This window comes from Mandrillus leucophaeus, unplaced genomic scaffold (assembly GCF_000951045.1).
Source record: "Mandrillus leucophaeus isolate KB7577 unplaced genomic scaffold, Mleu.le_1.0 Scaffold124, whole genome shotgun sequence".
NCBI classification, from domain to species: domain Eukaryota; kingdom Metazoa; phylum Chordata; class Mammalia; order Primates; family Cercopithecidae; genus Mandrillus; species Mandrillus leucophaeus.
In genome coordinates, this window is record NW_012100765.1 from 5193714 (window position 1) to 5217094 (window position 23381).

General features: G+C 38.0%; 1 protein-coding gene across 2 annotated transcripts in view; it reads right to left on the reverse strand.

Moving 5' to 3' along the window:
- Positions 1-1367: 1367 nt before the first annotated feature.
- Positions 1368-23381, reverse strand: part of RAB27B (RAB27B, member RAS oncogene family) — a 181297-nt gene continuing 159283 nt past the window's right edge. For both annotated transcript variants that reach the window (XM_011971737.1, XM_011971736.1), the window contains 5 exons: positions 13669-13840; positions 11951-12036; positions 6983-7086; positions 3248-3371; positions 1368-2122 (listed from right to left, as the gene is read on the reverse strand). In XM_011971737.1, coding sequence (XP_011827127.1) covers positions 1933-2122; positions 3248-3371; positions 6983-7086; positions 11951-12036; positions 13669-13821 — 657 coding nt within the window. In that variant the 5' untranslated portion in view covers positions 13822-13840 and the 3' untranslated portion in view covers positions 1368-1932. The remainder of the gene's footprint in view (positions 2123-3247; positions 3372-6982; positions 7087-11950; positions 12037-13668; positions 13841-23381) is intronic.

Below are 23381 nucleotides of genomic sequence, written 5' to 3' on the forward strand. Positions count from 1 at the left end.
TGTTGCGATGCTGCAGAAATCAGAGGAGCTGCCCAATTAATGCTGAGAATTTCATCGGGGACTAACAGCATGAAAGCTTTCAAATTATTAATAATTTGATTCATGGCACATTTATGGGTCTAGTCCCTCCTAAGAACATTATAAAGAGACATTTCCTTGTATCTGTCTGTGTTTTTGAAACTGAATCAATACCAGATAGAAGTTGGTAGAGGGAAGCTGAATGATGGAATGGGATTTTTAGGGTCTTCAATGTGTATAACTTCACAAAAAATATGCACAGAGTATGAAAAAAGTAGGTTTGATGGGAAAAAAATTATAGGACAAGGAAACGGCCTGTCAAAAAATTGTATGCTCATAATTTAAAAAATGAAAATATATTGTCTTTCTTATTGGTAAAATTGACTGAAATAAATAATATTTTGATAGGAATGGCTTGTGTTTATCAGAAACTAAGATCAAAAATTAATGTAATGTTAGTTTAGACACAAGGACAGAATAGGCCAATGAAAAATGATTTTGTTATTATTTTTTAGAAAGAAAAGGAAGCTTTACATTTAAAAAAAATACTGGCCAGTTTTTTGGTGAGATAAGATATAGGTCCTTCCTCACCCAACCCCCCAAATACAGCTCAACTATAGGTGTTTTGCCTTTGGCAAAATAAAATCTATTGTAATATAGAATGAGGTATTATCAATTTTTATGTGATTAATGGCATGAAAATTCAGAGTGACCACAGAATTGATCCATAATTGTTCCAAAGTTACTGATCAACAAAGTAACACACCTGCAATTCTGCAGCTGATTCAAAGTCAGGAATGGGTGGGATTTGGAGGGAAGAAATACGATTTAGAGTTTCCAGTGCTTTTGTAAACTAAAAGGAAACCTGCAATAATTGTCACTTTTTGTTTCATATCACCATAAAATATTTATCTAAAAAAAAGTTTTCCTTGACTGCATTTTAAAAGAGATTTAATAAACCGTAACTGTTAATTTCTCCTTGTGACTATTTTATCAACATGTGCTAAGAAAAAACGAAATGTGAAGCTGAACACCAAACCGATTTCTAAAATTTTGTTTGAATTGGAAACCTCTGGAGTTCTCTGAATACCAGCTGATAATGTCAGCTTCTAATTGGCTTGAGTAAAATTTGGCTAAGTAACCCTTCCAGACATCTCTAACAGATACATTGAATTTCAGCTGTACAAATGCCAATTTCTCGTACTTTCATTTTTTTTCCCAGGGTATTTGTCTTGTACTTTGTCATTTACAGTCCTGTTCTTGTCAATGTGCTATATATTAAGAATATAAAGATGGCATTATGACACTATCTCCTGCATTTTAGCAGAAGTGTGACATTTACTTATTTGTAACCTTATCAGTAATCTATTCATTCTAGTACAGCTTATTGGGTGTACATAGTATGTCATTCTTAATTAGCCAAATAGAATTCTTCATTGTGTATCCATTTTTAGTTAATATGTATTCCCCAATGCAAATCTAAAAGTATACATCTGATTCAATATAAGAAGTAAACCCAACCTTTTAGAAATTCTTGTTTCTGTGTTCTCCCTTCAGTAGCCCACCCTTTTCTCCAATGTGACAGATAACTTGTTCTGATTTAAAACTCACTGATATTTCTTCTTGTATGTTGTCTTATATACTCATTTTCTCTATAAGAAAAACAAATTGAGTATCCATGATGATGAGATCACATGTGGGAAATCTTTGATCTTGTTTGAAAGGGTCTCGGGGATAACTAGTCAATTCTTTTGAACACTGTTGACTATTCTGGTTTCTTAAAATAGATTTTCTGGCAGAAAAAGAAAGACATGCCATTGTGCATGGTTTACTCAACGACAATTGTGTGGTTTGTCATTGTTTATAAAAGTAATATTTTGGCGGGGTTCTTGATGTTCAGTTTCTATTTAGAGTCTAGCAGACACATTTCTTCTCTGGTGGCTTTTCCCCATCCAACTTTCCAGAATTTCCACCATTGACAGTATCAGGGATTTGTGTCTTCTCCACACACTGTTCCATTCGCTTCATGATTAAGTCCAAAAGGGTTTCTACAGCTTTCTCCACATTCTGTCCAGTTGCTGCACTTGTTTCAAAATATGGTATGCTAGCATAGAAAGGATGACAAATATTTTTGAAAGAAAGAAATCAGAACAGATACAGCAAGATGTACAAGTGAATCACACATGCAAAAACGGCTGGCTGAGAGATTGTGAAATAATTATGGTTTTGCTGGCTAAGTTGGAAAGCATCCTTGTTTTTTCCTCAGTGAGCAAAAATTGGTGAGCTGCTCTTTATTATGATAATAACCAGTTTTACGGGCAAGGAAATTGACACAAGAAGTAGTCAGGAAGTTGAAGCCAAGGCATTATCACTGCTTAAAAAATTAGGAGGGGAAAAATACCCCCTGATCAATAAAACTACTGACCAACATTACTATTAAAATACTGCTTCCCTTCCACTCAATTATCTAGAAATCTGCTTTAAAAATAGGTAGGCATTGAATAAGGATATTCATGTGAATACAGTCAATGTTTATTTGGATTTAAAAGTTTCAAGAAGACATGTAAATTGTACAGCTTTCAGAGAGAATTCTTCCATAAAAAAATGGCAGATATGATAAAGCTACTTTAAATTTAAAAAATAATGACAGATTCTGCTGCGGAAGTCAATTTACAGTTACATGGGGTGCTGTTTCTGTTTTTTTTTTTTTTTTTTTTTTTTTTTTAAGCTGCCATTCAAGCTCAGCTGGGATAAAGACCACATTTTCATGCCCATGTCAGGGATTATTCCTTAGAGTTTTACATCTATTGATTGAGAGGCAGAAGAATACAGTGTTTAAGAGCATGAGCTTCGATCTCAGACTGCCTGGATTGAGTTTAAGCTCTGCCTCTGCATTAACTCACTGCATGGGGTGGCCTTCCATCAGTTACTTAATCTCTCTGTGACTCAATTCTTATATATAAAATGGGATAACTCTAGCTATGATGGGTCAAAATGAGTTAATGTCTAGGAACTGTTGGTAGCACATTATAGGTACACAGTAAATGTTAGGTGCTCTTATTATTAAGTAATTCATTAATACATCACACATATCTTGCTGAATGATTGTTTTAATCCAGGTGCTGTTCTTGGTTAAGGGGATTTCTTCTAATATCAATCTAATGTCTCTGCTCCATTTGTTGAAAAGCAGTGTGCGAAGTCACATGCCATCTCAGTGTAACTGACTTACCCATATTTGTCAGCCAGTTCCCGAGCTTGCCGTTCATTGACTTCCCTCTGGTCTGGTAGGTCTGCCTTGTTGCCAATTAATACTATATCTGGATTTTCACAATAAGCATTTGCTTGCAGTTGGCCTTGCAAAGAAAGCAGATGGAACCAGCAAGTTATTGATAAATAAGTGATGTGAAATGACTGCTCATATTCCAGATTCCTGATCTAATTGTTCATCTCCAGTGTGGTTGCTCACTAGTTATATTAGCCAAGTTACTTCCTCTTCCCAGTCACAATGTGCTTATCTATTAAATGGAGATAAGATCCTACAAATTGCAGATTATGAAGGGGACTAATAATATGTATGAAACATCTGTATTAATACCCAACATTTAGTAAATGTTAGGTGCTTTCATTATTAAGTAATTCATTAAAACATCGCATGTGTTCCTTTAGAAGATCTTTTTAATCCATGTGCTGTTCTTGCTTAAGGAGATTTCTTCCAATAATATATATGAAGCACCTGTGTCAATACCAAACATTTAGTAAATGTTAGGTGCTTTTATTATTAAGTAATTCATTAAAACATCACATATATTCCTCTGGAAGATCTTTTCAATCCATGTGCTATTCTTGGTTAAGGGGATTTCTTCTAATAATATATATCAAGTTGCTAGTACATAGTAAGTATTCAGTAAATATGGAATACATCTGGGAGATGCTCTCTGAAATGGCCATAACCACTTCACACCATTTGTTCCTGAAATATAGGTGGAGGTAAATAGAACATGATTTTTAAGTGGATAAATTTGCTTTTTCCTTTAGGAAGTTGCTACTTTTCCTTTCCCTAATCTTTGAAGTGATGATTTATAGTGTGGAACATTTTTTAATCACTACAAATTCATGTAGAAACAATTTTAAGACAAGTAACTTGTTTTTCTCTTTTCTCCAAAAACATTATATGTTGGGGGGAGGGGTGAGGAGAGAGAGAGAGAAAGGAAAGAAGGAAGGAAGGAAGGAAGGAAGGAAGGAAGGAAGGAAGGGAGGGAGGGAGGGAGGGAGGGAGGGAGGAAGGGAGGGAGGGAAGGAACTTTAGTGAAGTTAAATATGTGCTGAGATTCACTTCAATATGAGCAATGGGCAAAACCAGAGACTACATACAGGGAGGGAATGGAGGGAGAAAGGGAGGGAAGGGTGGGGAGGGGAGGGAAGGGCAGGTCAGGGAAGGAAGTGAATAGTAAGAAAAAAAAGGAAAAAAATATAAGAAACCTGTCAAGCTGTATTTTCGAGGTTACAGAGGCTGCTCTAATGTCTATCATAAGGCAAGCTGTGTGCTACCTTGCCGAGACCAAAGGAAGAAGACAAAGAAAGGCTTACTCTGTAACACCAATCACTTGGGTGTTAAAATTAAAGTGTTATTAGGCATGACAATTAATTATCTTAAATCCCAGCAATATCCTTCTGGAGATGTTTAAAAACAAGGGAGACTCTCATCTGCCTTGAAAAAGGATAAACAAACCATTCTCTGAAAGAATTTAATAAGCTTATTATCTCCTTGTCTCCTCAGAATCTAATGCTACCACCAAAATTTGGGTAACGAAATACAGTATTAAATGGAAATAAAGGACAGATCCTAAGATAAACATTCGTTTGGAAAGGCAATTATGAAAGTCAGAATTTGTTTCCCCATTGGTTACAAGGTTATTGAACCCACACTGAGAGTGGTTCTATATAATTATTATATAGAATAGTGAATTATATACAAAATATATTATCAATTTTGCATAATATGTAGTGATAAGAAATGTATCTATTCTGAGCATCTACTCTGTGCCAGGCACTCACCCAGGTGTGGCATATTGCATTGAAATAAAATGGAAAAGTCTGCACTTTCATAAGAGCTTACATTCTAGTAGTAGAAAGCGTCAAAAACACAAGTAAGCCAAAATTACATCACATCATGTCAGGTGATGACTGGGACTGAATGAACTCTAAAACGTGTTGAGGGGATATAGAGTGATGAGTACTATCTCTGATGGGGTGGTCAGTCAAGAGACAAATAAAGTGTAAGTAAAACTTGGAGTGTAGAAATGGTATGGTTTCGAGCCATGTCTCACGTTGAAATGTAATCCCCATTGTTCAAGGTGGGGCCTAGTGGGAGGCAACTGGATCGTTGGGGAGGATTTCTCATAAATGGTCTAGCACCATCCCCTGGTGCTGTTCTCATGATAGTGAGTTCTCATGAGGTCTGGTTATTTAGAAGTGTGTGGCACATCCCCTTTTGCTCACTTGGTGCTCCTGCCATGTCAGATGTGCCTGCTTCCCCTTCAGCTTCCATCATGATTGTAAGTTTCCTGAGGCCTCCCCAGAAGCCAAGTAGATGCCAGCAACATGTCTCCCATACAGCCTGCAGAACTGTGAGCCAGTTCAACCCCTTTTCTTTGTAAATTACCCAGTCTCAGGAATTTTTTTACAGCAAGGCAAGAATGAACTAACACAAAAAGTAAACCAAAAAATACATAACACATTATCAGGTGATGGCCATGAGCTATAAAGTGTGTTGAGGCGATACAGAGTGATGAGTACTATTTTAGATGGGGTGGTCAGTCAAGAAATAAATAAGGTTTGGCCAGAACTTGAAGGGAATGAAGAAACTAGCACAAGGCTATAAATGGGAGAAGAGGAAACAAGATAAAGAGAATGGCAGGCTTTTCATATTAGGAATAGCATGGGACCCAGTTTGGCTGAAGTCTAGTGAGCTTGGCCCGAGTAAGAGGGAACTAGGGAGGAAGCCCAGACATCATCACAGTGACCTTGCAGGTAAGTGAAGGACTCTGGATTTTATTCCGGGTAAGATGGAAAGTTACAGAAGGACTTTGAGCAGGAGAAAAACATGATCTAGTTTTTAAAAAATACAACTCTAGCTACAGATGGCCCAGACAAATCTGGAAATAAGAGCAGCCCCATAGGACAACTCAGCTGTCCTGCTACTTGTATATCCTGCTAGGATCAAAATTCTTATTTGTAATAAAAAATGCAAATGAAATATGCCCTTTATTACCACATTAAGTAAAACATAAAGGAAAATTCCAATACTTCTCTCCTGTGTTGATGTATGTCAATATGACTTTAGTAATTTATTAGGCAACATTTCAATTTGTATTACATCGAAGTTTCCACGGAGGCTGGAGATTTGTCTTTACACGGTTTCCTCACATTTGAACCATTTTTTAAAAGTAAAATTCCCAAGCAAGCTGACTGACCAACATACGTGCAGTGCCTCACCTTATCATTATGTGACTGGTCTGCTCTGGTTTCATGCCTAATTAACCCACTAGTGTTTAACACACCTTAAGTGCCAGTGTCCCCTCAGAAAATACTGCCAATTTTCCCTGTGATCTCTCCAGGTCAAATGTAGTAGCTCACTTAGGTTTAAGAAGTCCTTCAAGATTTACTGGAAAAGTGGAATTAATGGCCTTTCAATGACAATAATAAAGATCTTAAATACAAGTGGTGATAAAGCAACATACACTTCCTCTAAAAATATCAAAGGAAAACACAATTCCAAGCTACCTAGGGTGGTCCACATAAAGGCTACCACTTTGAAGGTGACGCAGTGACACAGGCAACACTAAACTCATGACTTTGAAAGTTCATCTGTGGTACCCAATCTGGTTTCATCTTGTAAGACCAACAAGCACCTAGGGCAGTTGGGTCCCAAAGCAGCCAATGCACATTACTCAGTCCCACTTACTCATCCAGTTTCTGACGTTTAAGAAGCTCTGTTGACTAGTGAGGTCAAACATTAATAAGAAGCCCATGGCGTCTCTGAAAAATGCAGTGGTGAGACTCCGGAACCTGCCGAGGAAACACAGTGGGTAGTTCTGAAAGTTAGTCCACATAACTTTGACAACAACACAAACAACAGTTTCCCTTTCAGACATGAATTCTCTGTGGCTAGCCCTTATGGAATATCCTAGGGGAATGGGAATGTGGGCAGAGAGACTGCTGAAGAACGAAGGGAGAAGATTTGGTTGTACATTTTTTTCTAAGACCACTTCCTGCCTCTCTGATCTCACAGCACTTTATACACACAGTTTGTAACATTTAATCACAGATTTGCTTACACAGCTTCTTGGAATCTTTTCGGCTCGTGGGCATTTTGTGGTCCACAATTAAAATGTAAAGCACTTTAGAGTGGGGACTTTAACTTATACTTTCCATCTTTCTTTTCTGTGCCCAGAAAGCTTGGCACACAGTAGCCTGAAAATGAATGCCTGTGATGATATGAAGGAAACTGCAACTTGTTAGCTACAGGAACTGGAATTCTTTTGTAAGGAAAAATATTGATGACAAAACTCTTTTTAAAAAGCACTGTTTGGGGATAAAACTGAGCTTCAGGTTGGCATCTAGGATTCACGAGGAAAAGGAAGATGATTGAGGGACGGAGTGGATGTCAGGACAGAAAAGAGACATAGTCATTGGTGAAAGGAGGAAAGAACTCTCATTTCTAATCAGGATTTTGGAGAATTTGCTCTTTTGTGTGCAATGCAGTTTTTCCCTGCCTGGTCAGCTTTCCATGCCCCCACCCCCGACCCCAGTCACCACCAACCATCTTTAGTGAAGTTAAAGATGTGCTGAGATTCACTTCAATATGAGCAATGGGTAAAACCAGAGACCACATACAGGGACCAGAGAAGGTTTTGAATTTGGCAATGGGATTTTAGAAAGGCACACAACTTTGAACTAGAGATATGCTTCCTGTCCTAAATGTTCTTCTAATTTTTGGTCTCCTATTTTAGCTAATTTGTAGATCCTTTGTGTTGGTTTCCTCCGAGGTCTACTGTTGACCCCTCTTACTCTACATACATTGACTGGAAAATCTTATCCCCTTCCCTGGCTCACTTGTAGCCTGTATGTTGAGAAGCCCAAAATTAGAGATCTAGAGGTTTCCTGCCTTTCACATTAGATGCCTAATTACTTGTTGGATATTTCCCCCTGGAGGAAACTCAGGCACCTCCAACTTCATACATCCAAAACCAAACTGGCCACCCTTCCTAATTTCTTTTTCCATTTATACATCACCATCCTTCTGGTTGCCACGATGTCTGGTTGTCACCTGATGTCTACAGTTAACACATATCTTTTGACCTGCTCATTTCTGTCCATCTACTCTACCACTGCTCTATATTCAAACCCATTCTCTCTCACCTGGACAACTTCAACAGCTTTCTCATTAGGCTTCCTGTGTCCAGTTTTGTTTGGGACCCTACTCCTATCACCATTCCATTTCTTCCCATAGATTATATCAATGCTCTACTAATGATATTTTTAATGATTAGACATCGCTTGTAAGCTAATGCACAAACTCCTTACAAAGCTGGCAAGGCTCTGCAGGAAGTGATCTTTGTTCATCTATCCAGCTTCATCCCTTTGACTACCCACAGACATGCTGATCTTTTAGTTCTTAGAAACTTCACTCTGCTCCCCTGGGCTTTCACATATGCTGGTCTTTCTGTGGGTTACCTTGTCTTAGTGCTTCCTTTTCTTCCTACCACTTTCTTGAGCCTGGATTGTACTCACTCATACATTGTGCATGAGTACATAGATAATGGTATCAGAGGAGATATCACGTTCCCAAGGGGCCTTCCCAACACTGCATGTGGGCTATGCGCTCCCCCTGGTGGGCCTGCCTATGTCTTTGTTTTCCTGTTACTTTCCTAAGGCTCCATTGCAATTGTTTATTCATCCAAATTCTATCCTAGACTGTAAGCTCCAACGGTAAGGGAGCTGTGTTTCTAACTTGCTATCCATCGTATTTTCATGGCTCAGAACATGGTATTTGCTCACTAAATATTTGTGAAGTTAAACAGTGCAAGAGAAAGAAACAGTAAAATATATGCAATTATTAAATATGTAAATGACTGCAACAGAGAATGATACTTTTCATATGAAAAGATGGGAGAAGAGATATTTTCACTGCTATTTATTTCCAAAGTAGGATTTGTTTGTAGGGCATCATCATGATCTAAAAATGTAGAGCAGAAATACCAAAAAAATTTATTCACTTTTTTCTTGTGGATTTGTTTCTACCATTCCTTGGAATCCCACAGAGATTATAGTGCATTGATTGAATAGTTATCCCTCTTTGGAGACTAGCTGTACCCACAAAATTGTCTCCTACTCGACCATAATTGTGTCATGCCAGGAAAACTGCTCTTTGTTCTCTCCTTAAGTGTGTGTGTCTCATTTGAGGACAAGACTTTGTGTTATTTCCTCTCATTGCCCAGAGCATATGACAAAGTTACTGAAAAACGTGCTTGCCATAGTGATCTGATTGGGGCAAACAATTTCTCCTCCATAGCAGCATGGATAGGACATGCTTATTTCAGAGGACTAACAAACATCCTGCTCTATTCTGTCCAGTATCTTTGATATCCCCCATTTCCCCCACGAGGAGACTAGTAATTCCTTTCCAGCCTCCCCCACCCATCTCATTCTGTCTATTAAGTCAGCAGGGTGGAGGAACCAGTGAAACCATGTTCCAAAGAGTTAAAGAAACCAATGATGAATAGGAATTGAGTTTGCAGGATAGCAGATAAAGAAGGAAATAACTTGCTGAAACACTGAAACTCCCTCTGCTTATGAGATAAGTGAACTGGCTGAAATCGACTGGAACTGATATGGCCGACTGGAATCTGTACAGAACGAGCTTGCTAATGTCACAGCCTGAATTTCTATCACATGTTTCATACTAACTCCCCTTGAATTTCCACACGTGACCCCTGTGATAGAATGCAGAGATAAGTGCCCATGTCCAAGGACTTTCCAGCCCTCCCCTTTCCTTCCACGAATCACCTGTTAATCTCAGAACCCATTCCTTCCCCAACCTCTTCTAATAAAAACACTCTTCAAAAAGCCAGAACAAAAAGACAGATTTGAGCTTGACCCTCCTGTCTCCCTGCAAGTCGATTTGCAATAAAACCTTTCCTTTTCTCAAAATTCAGTGTCATAGTATTGGCTTCCAGCACGTTGAGTGATGACCCCCTTTTGCTCCAGAACACTAGGATCACAGAAGAAACAGACCCCAAAGCCACATTATCACTCTTCCTCCTCACTGGGAATGAAGTCTGTGCCCTGTATCCTTTAAGTTTCCATAAGGGCCATGCGTTTTCTCTTCCTTCCCATGATGTGACTTCTATCAATACCCATTATCTTACATGGATTGCACAGCCAGATGTCCTTAGGCACGGGGCTGAGGTGTGAGGCTTTGTTTATCTTGCTTAGCTACACCTTATATATACACAGAATGCAAAATTCTCAGGGGATGAATAACCTAAGTGTTCCAAAGGCTGCCCTGAGTATTCCCCATTTCCCCCCTAGAGCAGCTGCCTTCAGGGGACAGACAGAGAAGGCTGCCATCATGCAAGGCTGACATATCATGTGCGAGGACATATGGGAACCACATTTTCTCATATTACTTCAAAAATGAATTAAAGTGCTCTATAAAACATACATCTTTGTGACAACAAAACTGACATATGAACAGAGATTCTTGTGAGGAATGGCTTCAGAGGAACCAGCAGTGTTGAAGGGTGTGTGTAAATGGAATTCACAGTCAAAAAAGCTAACAGAGAGGGCCCAGCACCTCTCCTGGCGTTTACACTCACTGAAAGCGAGAACGCTTTGGATGCATTTCAAAGACGGAAGTGTTTACAAGCAGAAGCATTCTAAGACATACGATGCAGGATTTGGAGGTATGTGCCTTCTAAATATCCTCTCTGCCAATTTTTTGCCACTTTTAATTTAATCTAATATTGAAAAGATTCATTAGCTTGGGGTCTTTTGCACTTTGAAATCTTGTATCTTTTTTTTTTTTTTTCCATCTGACAATAGAATAGTACCTCCAGCTCTAAGGAATTAACACTACCGAGTATTAGCTTGGACACTGTACCAGAGACAATGCTGCAAAGCCAGGCAAGATCTCCACACCTGTAAAGATGACAATTTTGTTGGGGTGAGAAGGCTCCAAGTGAATCAGTGAACAACAGTTAAAGACAGAAATAGAATGTTCACTTTATGACAAGGTGGCATATAATTATTTTAGACCTTAAGGGTGAAGTAGCTGGTGTCTGCAGTAGTTCAGAGGAAAAGTGAGTTTGTTTCAGCTGGGATGTTCAGACAGGCTTCATAGAGGGGAGGAAATATGAGCTGGGCCTGGTACAAGGAGAGGATCAGAAAAAGTGGGAAAAGAGTAAAATATTCTAGCTGGAGGGCAATTGTTTATGATCAAAGTCTGAAAGGACAAAGCCAGTCGCACAGCATGGGACAAAGAGGCTGTGTTGAAATAACAGAAAGAGACAAGGAAGATCTTAACACCCTTTTTTCAACTCCCTCTTCAAGTAGCACTTATAATGGCGTTAATTTCCCATCTTCATTCAACTAAATTCCAGAGAACCTTTTTTTCTTCTAAAAAGTGCAAAGACAGTGCAGACCAAGAATCTTCAGAGAGATTTTTGAAAGTCTGATTTTTGAAATTCGTACCAACTGCACATGGCTACTGTGATTAATTAATTACAAATCATTTATTTTTATTTCTGGATACAAATGTCTATTTTGAAACCAGGAGAAGAGTTGCATATTATTTCTTTTTCAAATTCACATACAGCATTCATTTTAAAGTAAGTTTTTCTAAGCTACAAATAAAGCAATTTACTATTACCGCTCTTGTCCCGCAGTGTCCCAAAGCTGAAGATGCACTTTAAATGCTTTCCCTGAAGATCCATTTGGTCCTTGTGCATTATAAACCTGAAAGACACAATGTTCATTAGTTGAGGTTGCTTTGGATTTTGTCTATACTCAAATTCTCTGGGTTCACTCAGCATGTTTTTTCTCAATTACTATAATCAAAGTTCATAGTGCAGAATAAATATTTGCTCTATATTTTTTTTCCAGAATTATCACATGTACTCTCACTTTTAAATGTCAAGTGCAAGTATGATTTTCAACACAGTTTAGGCATATTGCAAACTTAAATTAGACACCTTCTGTCATTTTCTCATGAGGCAGCAAACATCAGATTTAGGACCCAAGTTCTAGGTTCAAACACAAACTCTTCATTTAACCTCTTTGAGTCTTATTTTCTTATCTCTAAAATTGAGATCCATAACCCCTTCCTGCTTTACAGAGTTACTTCAAACTGCAAACTTCAGTGAAATCACAGATGTTAAAGCATTTTTTTAAGAACAGTAAAGTGCTTTACAAATACCCGAATATCTTTTACTGTAAAATGGACTTTCAAAATGACTTAGCCATGAAATATGCACAGGATTTCTCAATAAGTTGACACAGGACATTTCAAGCCTTTCTTCACTAGCCATTTAGTCAAAGGCTCTTTTTAGGTAAGTTTAATTTTTTAAAAAAAAATTCTGGCCTTTTTATTGTTTAAGCAAAGCCTAAAATACTTAATATTTACTCAGTTTCCTTAAGTATAGTTTAGTGAATATGTTTTAAAGGAAAATTTCTGCAAGGACATATACCCAGACACTGGAAAGGAGAGAAGGCAGAAAAACCCTGAATGGGTTGTCAGGGAGTTTGCTAAGCCTACACAACCATGTATTGACTTTCAGATCAGGTCCAGCACAATATAAGAAACCATGATTCAACTTCCCAGGCAATGGCTTCCAATTACCATTTCTTTTGTTTTCTTTCACAATTCTCAAGGAATGAGTGGATTTGTGACATCAGCTGGAAGCCACAGCCATCTTGGCAATCAAGGATACCCAGGGTGGCAGTAAATCTGGCTGAGCTTCTGTGCCTATGCTACACATCTCACATGTCACAATATCCTTATTCCTGTCAATAGTGTCTAGCATAGGAGAAGGAAGTGGTTGTGATTCTCACTTAAACTCTCTTATCTTGGAAAATAACATGATTGGTGTCTCACATTCTGTTCATAAGAAGCCAGTGATTGATGGCTGAGTCTACACATAAATAAAAATGCAGCAAGAACTTAGAAAAAGCTCATGTTCCAGATATTTGCCAATCATACTTTTAACTTCTTTCTTAAGAGTGGGGAAATGATCACTTGCTCTTATTGAGGACTTTAACTCAGGTCAGAGTTAATGTTTTTAGATTCTAATAATTCAAGTTTTGAAAAATTTCTTAAGAATTTGTAGAAAATACACTACACAAATCAGTAAAATATTGATTTGGATTGCCTTGTATACTTTGGGAGACAAGAGAGTGCCATTGAATACTTTTCTAGGAAAATGTTATTTTTATTTGAAAAGTAGTAAATAATATTCTAAAATAAATTAAAATGACAGGTTATGAATCTCATGTGACAAAAGAGACTCCAGTGCAATAAACATAGCTTCTTCATTCTTATTTTATATAGGGGGATGAGTGACAAGGTTAGCAGTACGATTAAAAACTCACCACACGTTTTTCCCGAAAGTCTATTCCTACTGTAGTGATGAATTTGGGATTGAATTTATTATCTGTGTATCTATAAAGAAATGTTGTCTTCCCCACCCCTGAATCTCCGAGGGCCAGGAGTTTGATCAGATAATCATAGTCTCCATCGGTCATAGTGATGGTCTTGGTCGGTCTGTATAGGAGAGGGAAAACAAGTATGTTTTGATTAAAGTTGATTTTCATTTGCTTTATATCAAAATACAACATAAATTTAATTTTCAGGGTTAAAAAGTCTAATAATTCTATTCTGCCATATTCAAAATTAACTTGATCAAAGCAGCTTTAGGGGTGAAGGCACATCTAGTATTTTACTCAGTACAAATATTTTTACATCATATCACCTCGTATGGAAAAATATGCAAAATATCAGTTGCCACAGTGTATTAGTCTGTTCTCATGCTGCTGTAACGAACTGCCTGAGACTGAGTAGTTTATAAAGGAAAGAGGTTTGACTCACAGTTCAACATGGCTGGCGAGGCCTCAAGAAACTTACAATCATGGCAGAAGGAGTCTCTTCACAGGGTAGCAGGAGAGAGAATGAGAGCTGAGCAAAGGGGGAAGCCCCTTATAAAACCATCAGATCTTGTGAGATCTCACTATCATGAAAACAACATGAGCAGCATAAGGGTAACTGCCCCCAGAATTAAATTACCTCCCACTGGGTCCCTCCCATGAAACATGGAGATTATGGTAACTACAATTCAAGATGACATTTGGGTAGGGACACAGCCAAACCATATCACACAGCAATAGTAGAACTTAAAGTAAAAAGTCATAGACTTGTGTTTTAAAACCAGTGCATCTGGGATTAGGAGGATGGTATTAGGAAGAGGAGAGAGTCACAGGGAACAGAAAACCCAGTTCAAGATGATGCAGATATCCTACAGAGAGACATCACTTATAGACAGCTAATGGAAGAAAAAAGCAGAGGGATATGTTTTGCATCTATCCATGCAGGATGAGCCTTCTATATAATTTGTATACAAATTATTCCTTTTTAATTTAAAACATTTAACAACTGACATGACAAGCTTTAATCCTGTACTGGTAACACCGAGAATACCAGGACATGTATTTGAATGACACAATTGCCTACTTGGTGATTCTCCACTCTTGAGTTGAGCAAAATAATTTACTGCTCAGTACAACTTCCTGAATCATGGGCTATATTAATAGAAATGAGTCATATCTCATGTGAAGGAAGGCCTATGCAGATTTTTCTAGAATGCAAAGGTTTATCTCAGTATTATGTGAGAGGGAGGAAAACTTCCCCACTCCCGAAGATCCAGAAAATACTGTATTCTTTAACCATTCTGGGATAATTAAAATTAAATTTCAACAACAGCCTATTCTATGGACATGATATGGTTAGAGTTTGTGTCCCTACCCAAATCTCATCCTGAATTGTAATCCCCATAATCCCCACATGTCAAGGGAGAGGCCAGGTGGAGGTAATTGAATCATGGGGGTGGTTTACCCATGCTGTTCTCATGATAGTGAGTGAGTTCTCACAAGATCTGACGGCTTTATAAGGGGCTCTTCCCACTTTCGCTATCTCTGTCTCTCCTGCTGCCTTGTGAAGAAGATGCCTAGTTTTCTCCTCACCTTCCGCCATGATTGTAAGTTTCCTGAGGACTCTCCCAGCCACGCTGAACTGTTAGTCAATTAAACTTCTTTCCTTTATAAATTACCTAGTCTTGGGCAGTTCTTTACAGCAGTATGAAAATGGACTAATACAGGACGTATCTAAAATTACTAGATAATTCTAATAAATTTTTATGTGTAAAAAAAATTGGTACATGTACATGTTCAAAAAATTAAAACAATTTTTTTGTTTTTATATTGTTACTTTAGTCACCTATCAAAACTGAAAACTTTTATGTCTTTGGGTAAATGATGATGAAGAATAGAATGAGGTACTCATCAAATAATCCGGTATCATTATATCATTTGGAATATTTGCATTGCTTTACATTATACTTTATTATGAATGTATGTTTCTTTCGTGAATTAATGCTTTTTGAGGTAGGATGTTTTTAAAGTTGCAAATTCATACTTTTACTCTAAAGCTTCCCTGCCGTATAACACAATTTCTTCACTAGTAGAGCTCTCTGGATGGATTTTTGCTGACCATCGGTGTTCTCTTTAGAAAAAAGAGAAAGAAAAAAAAAGATCTAGACAAAGAATAATCATTTCTTAGGAAGAAATCCACAGCACCCATCAAGACCAGTCTTCCTTAATAAAAGGATACATGTCTCAATTATTGCCATGAGGGATACACATGTCTCAATTATTCCAATATAGACACTGGAAAATGTCTATATTGTGTGACTGCATAGAATTGACTGGCATCGACCTTCCCTGGCTTAGGTGATCCTCCCAACTCAACCTTCCTGGTAGCTGGGACTACAAACACATGCTTCCAAACCTGGTTATTTTTGTGCATATTTTTTGTATAAATGGGGTTTCACCATGTTGCCCAGGCTGGTTTCAAACTCCTGGGCTCAAGTAATCCACCCTCTTCAGCTTCCCAAAGTGCTGGGAAGACATGAGCCACCACACCCAGCCTGGTAAAATATTTTACCAGGACTGTATCATTGAATATGTTGCTGCTCTTATTCTTACTTGCTGCTCTTGGTCAACCCAAATGGGTAGCTAAAGGAGTTTTCTGCTGAAGTGGTATGATTTCCCCCCACACTTAAGGTCTGTTATCACCATCACTCTACCTTTTTCTCTCTTCCCCTAAACTTGCTCATGTAAAACTATTTTGGAGGGTGCTAATGTTTGCCATTTCACCAGTAGAACTGGATGAAACTGTTAATTTTCAGAAAAAAAGGCAGTGCTGAAATTTATTCTAAGATATTAGTAACTAAAGCCAAATTCTTCCCTAGGCAAGTGCCTTAATTTTTTGAGCAGAGTTTTTGGGGTGGGGGTGTGAAATTGAAGACACTAGATTCTGTGGCTCCCTGAAAAAATGAAAAGAATGGAGTCAATAAGACACACCTACATACTTTAAAATTTTGCTTACAGTTAACTTTTTTTTTTTTTTTTTTTTTGGCAAATGTGTGTGTATGCATGCGTGAGTCTCAAGAAACGCTAAGTCATGAGCAAATCTAGTTAAATGTCTTCAATGCATAGTGTTAGGCCCAAAGATGAAAACTTTAAAAATGGAAGTTCTAGTCTAGCTTCTGACAAGGTATGAATTTACTTAAAAGTGAAATAAGGATGTGAGAAAATACAACGTAATTTTGCAAGATAGAAGGATTAATTGATAAATGAGTTAAATCCTGGTTGTGTTTTCAATTCAAACAAAACAGTGTCTTCATGGACTGCAGTGATCCAAGAACACTGCAGAGGAAGGAAAATTTGCATTTAACCTTATAGCATGGAGGGGAATTAGACATGAGGAGAGGAGATACAGGACCATGGCATGAGAGATTACTTTCCACTTGTAGAATGAGAACACTACCACTTGCCAACTACATGACCTATCATGTTTTCCTGATTGGCAGGCAGACTGTTCTCTGTTGTTTGCACATAAACCTGCCTGGGGCAATACTGGTGCTACCTCCTAGTCAAAGTCTAATCCGGAGTGAACAATCCAGGCTAACACAAATCAGTTCCACTGTGGCCCACACTGCCTCTTTGCTATAAGTGGGTGCTGGACACTTTGTGACATTTAACACAAATTCCACCTGAAATGAATGCAAAGCTTGGCACTGTGGAAAAATCTTTATTTTTCCATAGGCTATTTGACATATTAAGCTAGGTATGAGATAGTTCACTTCTAAGCTTCTTTCAAAAATGAATTTTACTTCTTATTTTTTATATCACTACTCTCCTCTCTCTCTATGTCTACCTCTCTCAACACACACACACACAGACACACACACACAGTATTTGGCTCAGCTCCTCTTTTTATTATTATGTGATTTTTTTGAATCCTAAAATCATATAGCCTCAACATTCTATTGTTGGTTGTTGGCATGGCAAATACACCATAAAAAAAAGTCTTGGCAAACTTTCCTAGAACTGGGCTAAAAAAATGATGTGGGAAGGATCAAAAGGCTGACAAGTTTAACCTTTTGTTTATTCCTGCACAGTGGCTGATGGTCTTGCTGGTTCTTGGTTCTGTGGATATAAAAGGGAAGAAAAGGTCAGAAGACTACAGTGTTTCAGGAAATGCATCTCACTCAGTCCTTATCATGGTGTCACAAGCTGTACCACAAGAACCAGGAGGACTTTTAGATACAGAGGAGCACTTCATGGGAAGGCGAGGGGCTGAAAAGAGTAGGGAAAAGAACTGAAATGTATCACACCCATGAAGCTCTGTTTAATGAATAATTGTAAAGGTAAAAAGGAGCCCAAGTAATCAGGTGGTGTAGCCCCTCAATTTTTGGATGAGAAGTCACATGCAGAGAAGGAAAATCCAAGATTATTATTATAATTTGAAATACAAAGTGTGTTAGATAGGAACAAGGTAGGAATATTTTTATTTTATATAGAAAGGGAATTTTATCCTGGATATATGCAGAAACAGAATTTCCATAGCTAGAATATCTCAAACGAAGTTGCCCATGGATTCACTCTTACCCACTCTACCTCTCAGCTCCCCCTATTTTTGTTTAATGTAAGTTCCATTAGCACAGAATCTTGATCTCTTTTGTCTACTGCTGGATTCACAGAGCTCAGCTCAGTGGCTGTCATATAGAAGGAGCTCAATACATATTTGTTGAGTGTATAAATTTATTTAAGCTATCTGCAGCCATGCAAATGTCATGATTAATGAAATTAATCTCATGAGCCATTTGTGGAAGAGGTATGCATCCGAGTGCAAGGACTTGGATTCTCCCTTCTTATCAGTGAGGTGAGTGTTTAGATTAAAGGATCACTGTAGTGCTTTCCAGGTCTGGCTTCCTGAGCTCATTTTTGTTTTCTTTTCTTTTCTCTTCTTTCTTTCTTTTTTTTTTTTAGACAGAGTTTCACTCTTGTTGCCCAGGCTGGAGTGCAATGGAGCCATCTTGGCTCACGGCAACCTCTGCCTCCCGGGTTCAAGCGATTCTCCTGTCTCAGCCTCCTGAGTAGCTGGGATTACAGGCATGTACCACCACGCCCAGATAATTTTGTATTTTTAGTAGAGACGGCGTTTCTCCATGTTAGTCAGGCTGGTCTTGAACTCCCAACCTCAGGCAATCTGCCTGCCTTGGCCTCCCAAAGTGCTGGGATTACAGGCATGAGCCACTGCGCCTGGCCCTTGAGCTCATTTTTCTCTTAAGTTGCACAAGAGTACAAAACCTTCGCAAAATAGAATATGTATATCTTCAGAGGAATAGTTTCAAATAACATGAGAAAAGGCAAAGCACAGAGAAACTGCACTCAAAAGTGAAATTTGTGCTGGCAGAGAACACATAAAGCTGTTAATTGAATAGGTCAGGGCTCAGAGAACTGGGATCCTCCGTATAAGCATCAATTTGCCATCTAACATACCCTCATTACTACCTCTTATTTGCATGGCATTTTGCATGGCTCTGAGGATATACTCCTTGCTTGCCAGTAGGGAGCTTGGCAAATGCTACAGTTACGTGTTGATGGCTACTCCACATTTGGAATCACCCACACACACTTTGGTGCTCTTTGCCAGTGTACTGGATAACAATCTCAAGAATGCCTTGACAAACTATGAACCTGTGACTTTAACATATTAAATTAACAGAAACCAACTTAATTTTTGTTTTTTTGTTGTTTTTTTTTTGAGACAGAGTCTTTGTTGCCCAGTCTTTGTGCAGTGGCCCAGACAAGGCTCACTGCAGGCTCCGCCTCCCAGGTTCACGCCATTCTCCTGCCTCAGCCTCCCAAGTAGGTGGGACTACAGGTGCCCGCCACCATGCTCGACTAATTTTTTGTATTTTCAGGGGAGACGGGGTTTCACGGTGTTAGCCAGAATAGTCTCGATCTCCTGACCTCGTGATTCGCCCACCTCCACAACTTAAATATTCTTAAGGCACTTCGGAAATCTCAAAATAGTAGGCAGATAAGGTATCAGCGACATTTCTTTGCATTCCATGTACAAAGTGTCAGTAAAATAAAGCTGTCAAGCACAAGATATTGACTAACTATGAAATACTCGTTCCCGTAACCACATTTATGCCCTGAAGGTTAGAATTAAACTATGGGTGGCTAAAGTACTCTAAGGACCTTCTGACTACCAAGAGAACAGAAGGTATGTTTCTGAGGGAAGGGGAAGTTTCTTTAGTGTACTTTTTTTTTAGCATTTTGTTCTATTAGGAAGGCAGTTAATTTTTATTTCAACTCTACTTAAGGACTATCTAGAATTAATTGATGAGTATCCGCATGAAAGGTTTCAGATCACAATTGCAAACATAAATTAACATCAACCAAAAAATTACTTTTTCTCTAAATAACATATTTGCCTTTGGCTTAGTGTAGTTACATCTTTTGAAACTATAGGAATATTCTTTCACTTTTTATTGCGGAAAGTTTCAAACATATACTAAGTTTGAGAGAATAGTATAATCAATTGCTCAGCTTCTAAATTATCAATATGTAGCCATTCTTCTTTCATCTGCCTGATAACTCTCCACCTACCAGATTATTTCGAAGCAAATGTCAGACATGATGTTTTTTCATAAATAATTCAATACATATCTGTAGAACAAGATCTCTCAACCTTACCACGATTGGCATGGTATATATCTACAGAGAAGGTTATTATGTTGACTTTTTAAGAATTAGATAGGTCTGAAATCATGTGTTAATGATATTTTAACCTATATTTCACTTACAACAAATCAAAGTCAAGTATGTTTTCATATGTTTAATGGTTTTTCAATTTATTATTTTGAATTTTCTAGATGTACAACCATATCCTTTCTTAATAGAGCTTTAAGGTCTTCCTCTCAAATTCTTATGCTTCCTTTGTTTTTTCTTATCCGCTTTCACTGGCCAATATCTCTATCATAAAATTAAAGAGTAGTAGTGGGGAGTGGGTTTCTTTGTTTCTGATTTTAGTTGAAAATGTTTTTAGCGTTTTCCCATTAAGCAACATGCTGGCTGCTTTTAACATGAGTGGTTATTAAATATGTTGATTGAACTTTCTTCCTCTATTGAGATGATCTCCTGATTTTTCTCCTTAGCTGGATTTTAATGGATTTCCTTATGTAGAATCATCTTTATATTTTTGAAATAAATTTTACTTGTGCATGATGTATCATTTTTAATGTGCTGTTGGGTTCTGTTTTTTATATTTTATCTAATTTTAAAAATTGGTATTCATAAGTAAAATTTGTCTTGCTTTTGAAACAATCTTTGGTTTTGACCTTTGCATTATATTAACTTCATAGAATGTAAAATGTTTCCATCTTTTCTGTGCTCTGAAATAGTTCATGTATTCTTGGGATTATCTGATTTTTAAATGTTAGAAAGAAATTCTATGTAAAACCACGTTGTCCTGGTGATGTTGTCTGGGACTGTTTTCTGAATTATCTTCTGTTTTATTTGGTAATTGGTCCATTTAATCCTGTTTTTTCTTAGGTCAGTTTTGTAAAGCTGAAATTTTGTAGAATATTAACCATTTCATCTAGGAATTCAAATGTACTTATATGGAGTTGTACAAACTATTTTCATATGATTTTTAAAATTCCCTCTGTTTTGATACTTATTTCCTACTTGACATTTCTAATTCTGTATATTTGTACCTATTTGTGGAAGGCTTTGGAAAACACAGCACCAGTGTTATTTCTTCAAGAGTTTATTTTTATTAATAATATAGCCTAGGTCATTAATTCTATTTCCTACCACCATTCACTTTTCGCTTAGAGTGTCCTCTTCAGCACTACTCTTGTCTTCTAAATTTAATCACACCCACAATTCTGCTGTCCATGAGTTCTCGCACTTCTCCAGTTTTACTCCAGTTTCTATACACCAACTAATAGACAAGTACTGTGAGGTTAATTTCTAGTGAACCTTGAAAATCTGGACATGAATTTGCTAAAACCCACATTTGCTCAAGGAACATTCTTGCTGGGAACTCTGACACTTGTCAATAATGTTTTATAGTCAGTGTTGGGAAAGGACTTTTCCCTGATCTAAGACATTTTGCCTGAATTGAATGTGCTTTTAAATCACTGTTTACTAATAATATTGATCAATTCAGATCAACGCTTGTCATGCATTTCCCTGCTACAAATGATTACAACTCAGCAGGACCCAAACCAGCACAAAGCTATTTTGTTCCCAGGTGCAGAACAATATTGTCAGATACTCCAAATGGATTCCATCTGAGAACAACATGAAAGCAAAGGGTTAGTATTATCCCTGAAGCTCACATACGCCCATGGATAGAAAGTGAATCCCTAATTAATATATCCTTTAGAACACTGTTTTGCAGATAAGACCCAAATCTCAGGGTTAGTTAAAACAATTTAGGCTTTTGTCTTCAAGTGAGTAAATGATCAGGAGGAACAAAACAGTACTACACAAATTTGCTGTTTCAGATTCAGAGAAGACTTTGCGAGATTGTGTTTATGGGCTATAAGTAATTGAGAAACATTTTAAAATGCTGATAGCCTAAATACCTCTTAATAAAAACAGAGAGTTTAGTTCATGACCAGCCTGGCCAACATGGTGAAACCCCATCTCTACTAAAAATGCAAACATTAGCCAGGTATGGTGGCACACGTCTGTAATCCCAGCTACTCAGGAGGCTGAGGCAGGAGAATCACTTGAACCCGGGAGGCAGAGGAGGTTGCAGTGAGCTGAGATCACACCATTGTACTCTAGTCTGGGCAATAAGAGAGAAACTCCATCTCAAAAAACAAATAAACAAGCAAACAACAACAACAACAACAAAACAGAGAGTTTAGAATGTCACATCCTTCTTGGAAACATAAATGATAAATGTGTGCAATGCCAAAGCGTGCCCAGGGTTATGCTGAGGGCTAGGTGTACTGGGCCTTTCTTGCATTGCTATAAAGGAATACCTGAGAGTGGGTAATTTGCAAGGAAAAAAGGTTTCATTCGCTCATGGTTCTGCAGGCTTTACAGGAAGCATGGTGCTGGCATTTGCTTGGCTTCTGGGGGAGGCCTCAGGAAGATTACAATCATAGTGGAAGGCAAAAGGGCAGCAGGCACATCATATGGTAAAAGCAAGAGCAAGCCACATACTTTTAAGTGACACAGCCAAGGTTCCTGACTGGGCGTCAGAAGTAGAACACCACACTTAATTAGTTCAAGCTGGTGGCCAGAATAAGAATTTAGAGGCAACTCCCCCACTTAGCATCTCTCCCACTTTTATTTTAATAAAATAAAAACTAATCTTGTGCGAACACACTCACTATCACAAAGACAGCACCAAGCCATGAGGGAACCAACCCTGTGACCCAAACACCTCCCAACAGACCTCACCTCCAGCATTGGAAAACTCATTTCAACATGCGATTTGGACAGGGACAAATCTCCGAACTATATCACTAGGTGTGTGTGCAGTTCCATGGGAAGCCACCAGTTTCTTTGGTAAATACTTTGCGCTACTGAGGTTTGAGGTGGTGAGAGAGGCAGGCAAGTTCTCGTTTTTTTCTCATGGATTCCTATTGAGTCTTGCTTCCCCTACTTCATGTCCATCTTTCTTCGCTGCCCCTGGTTCTGCTAACTTCAGG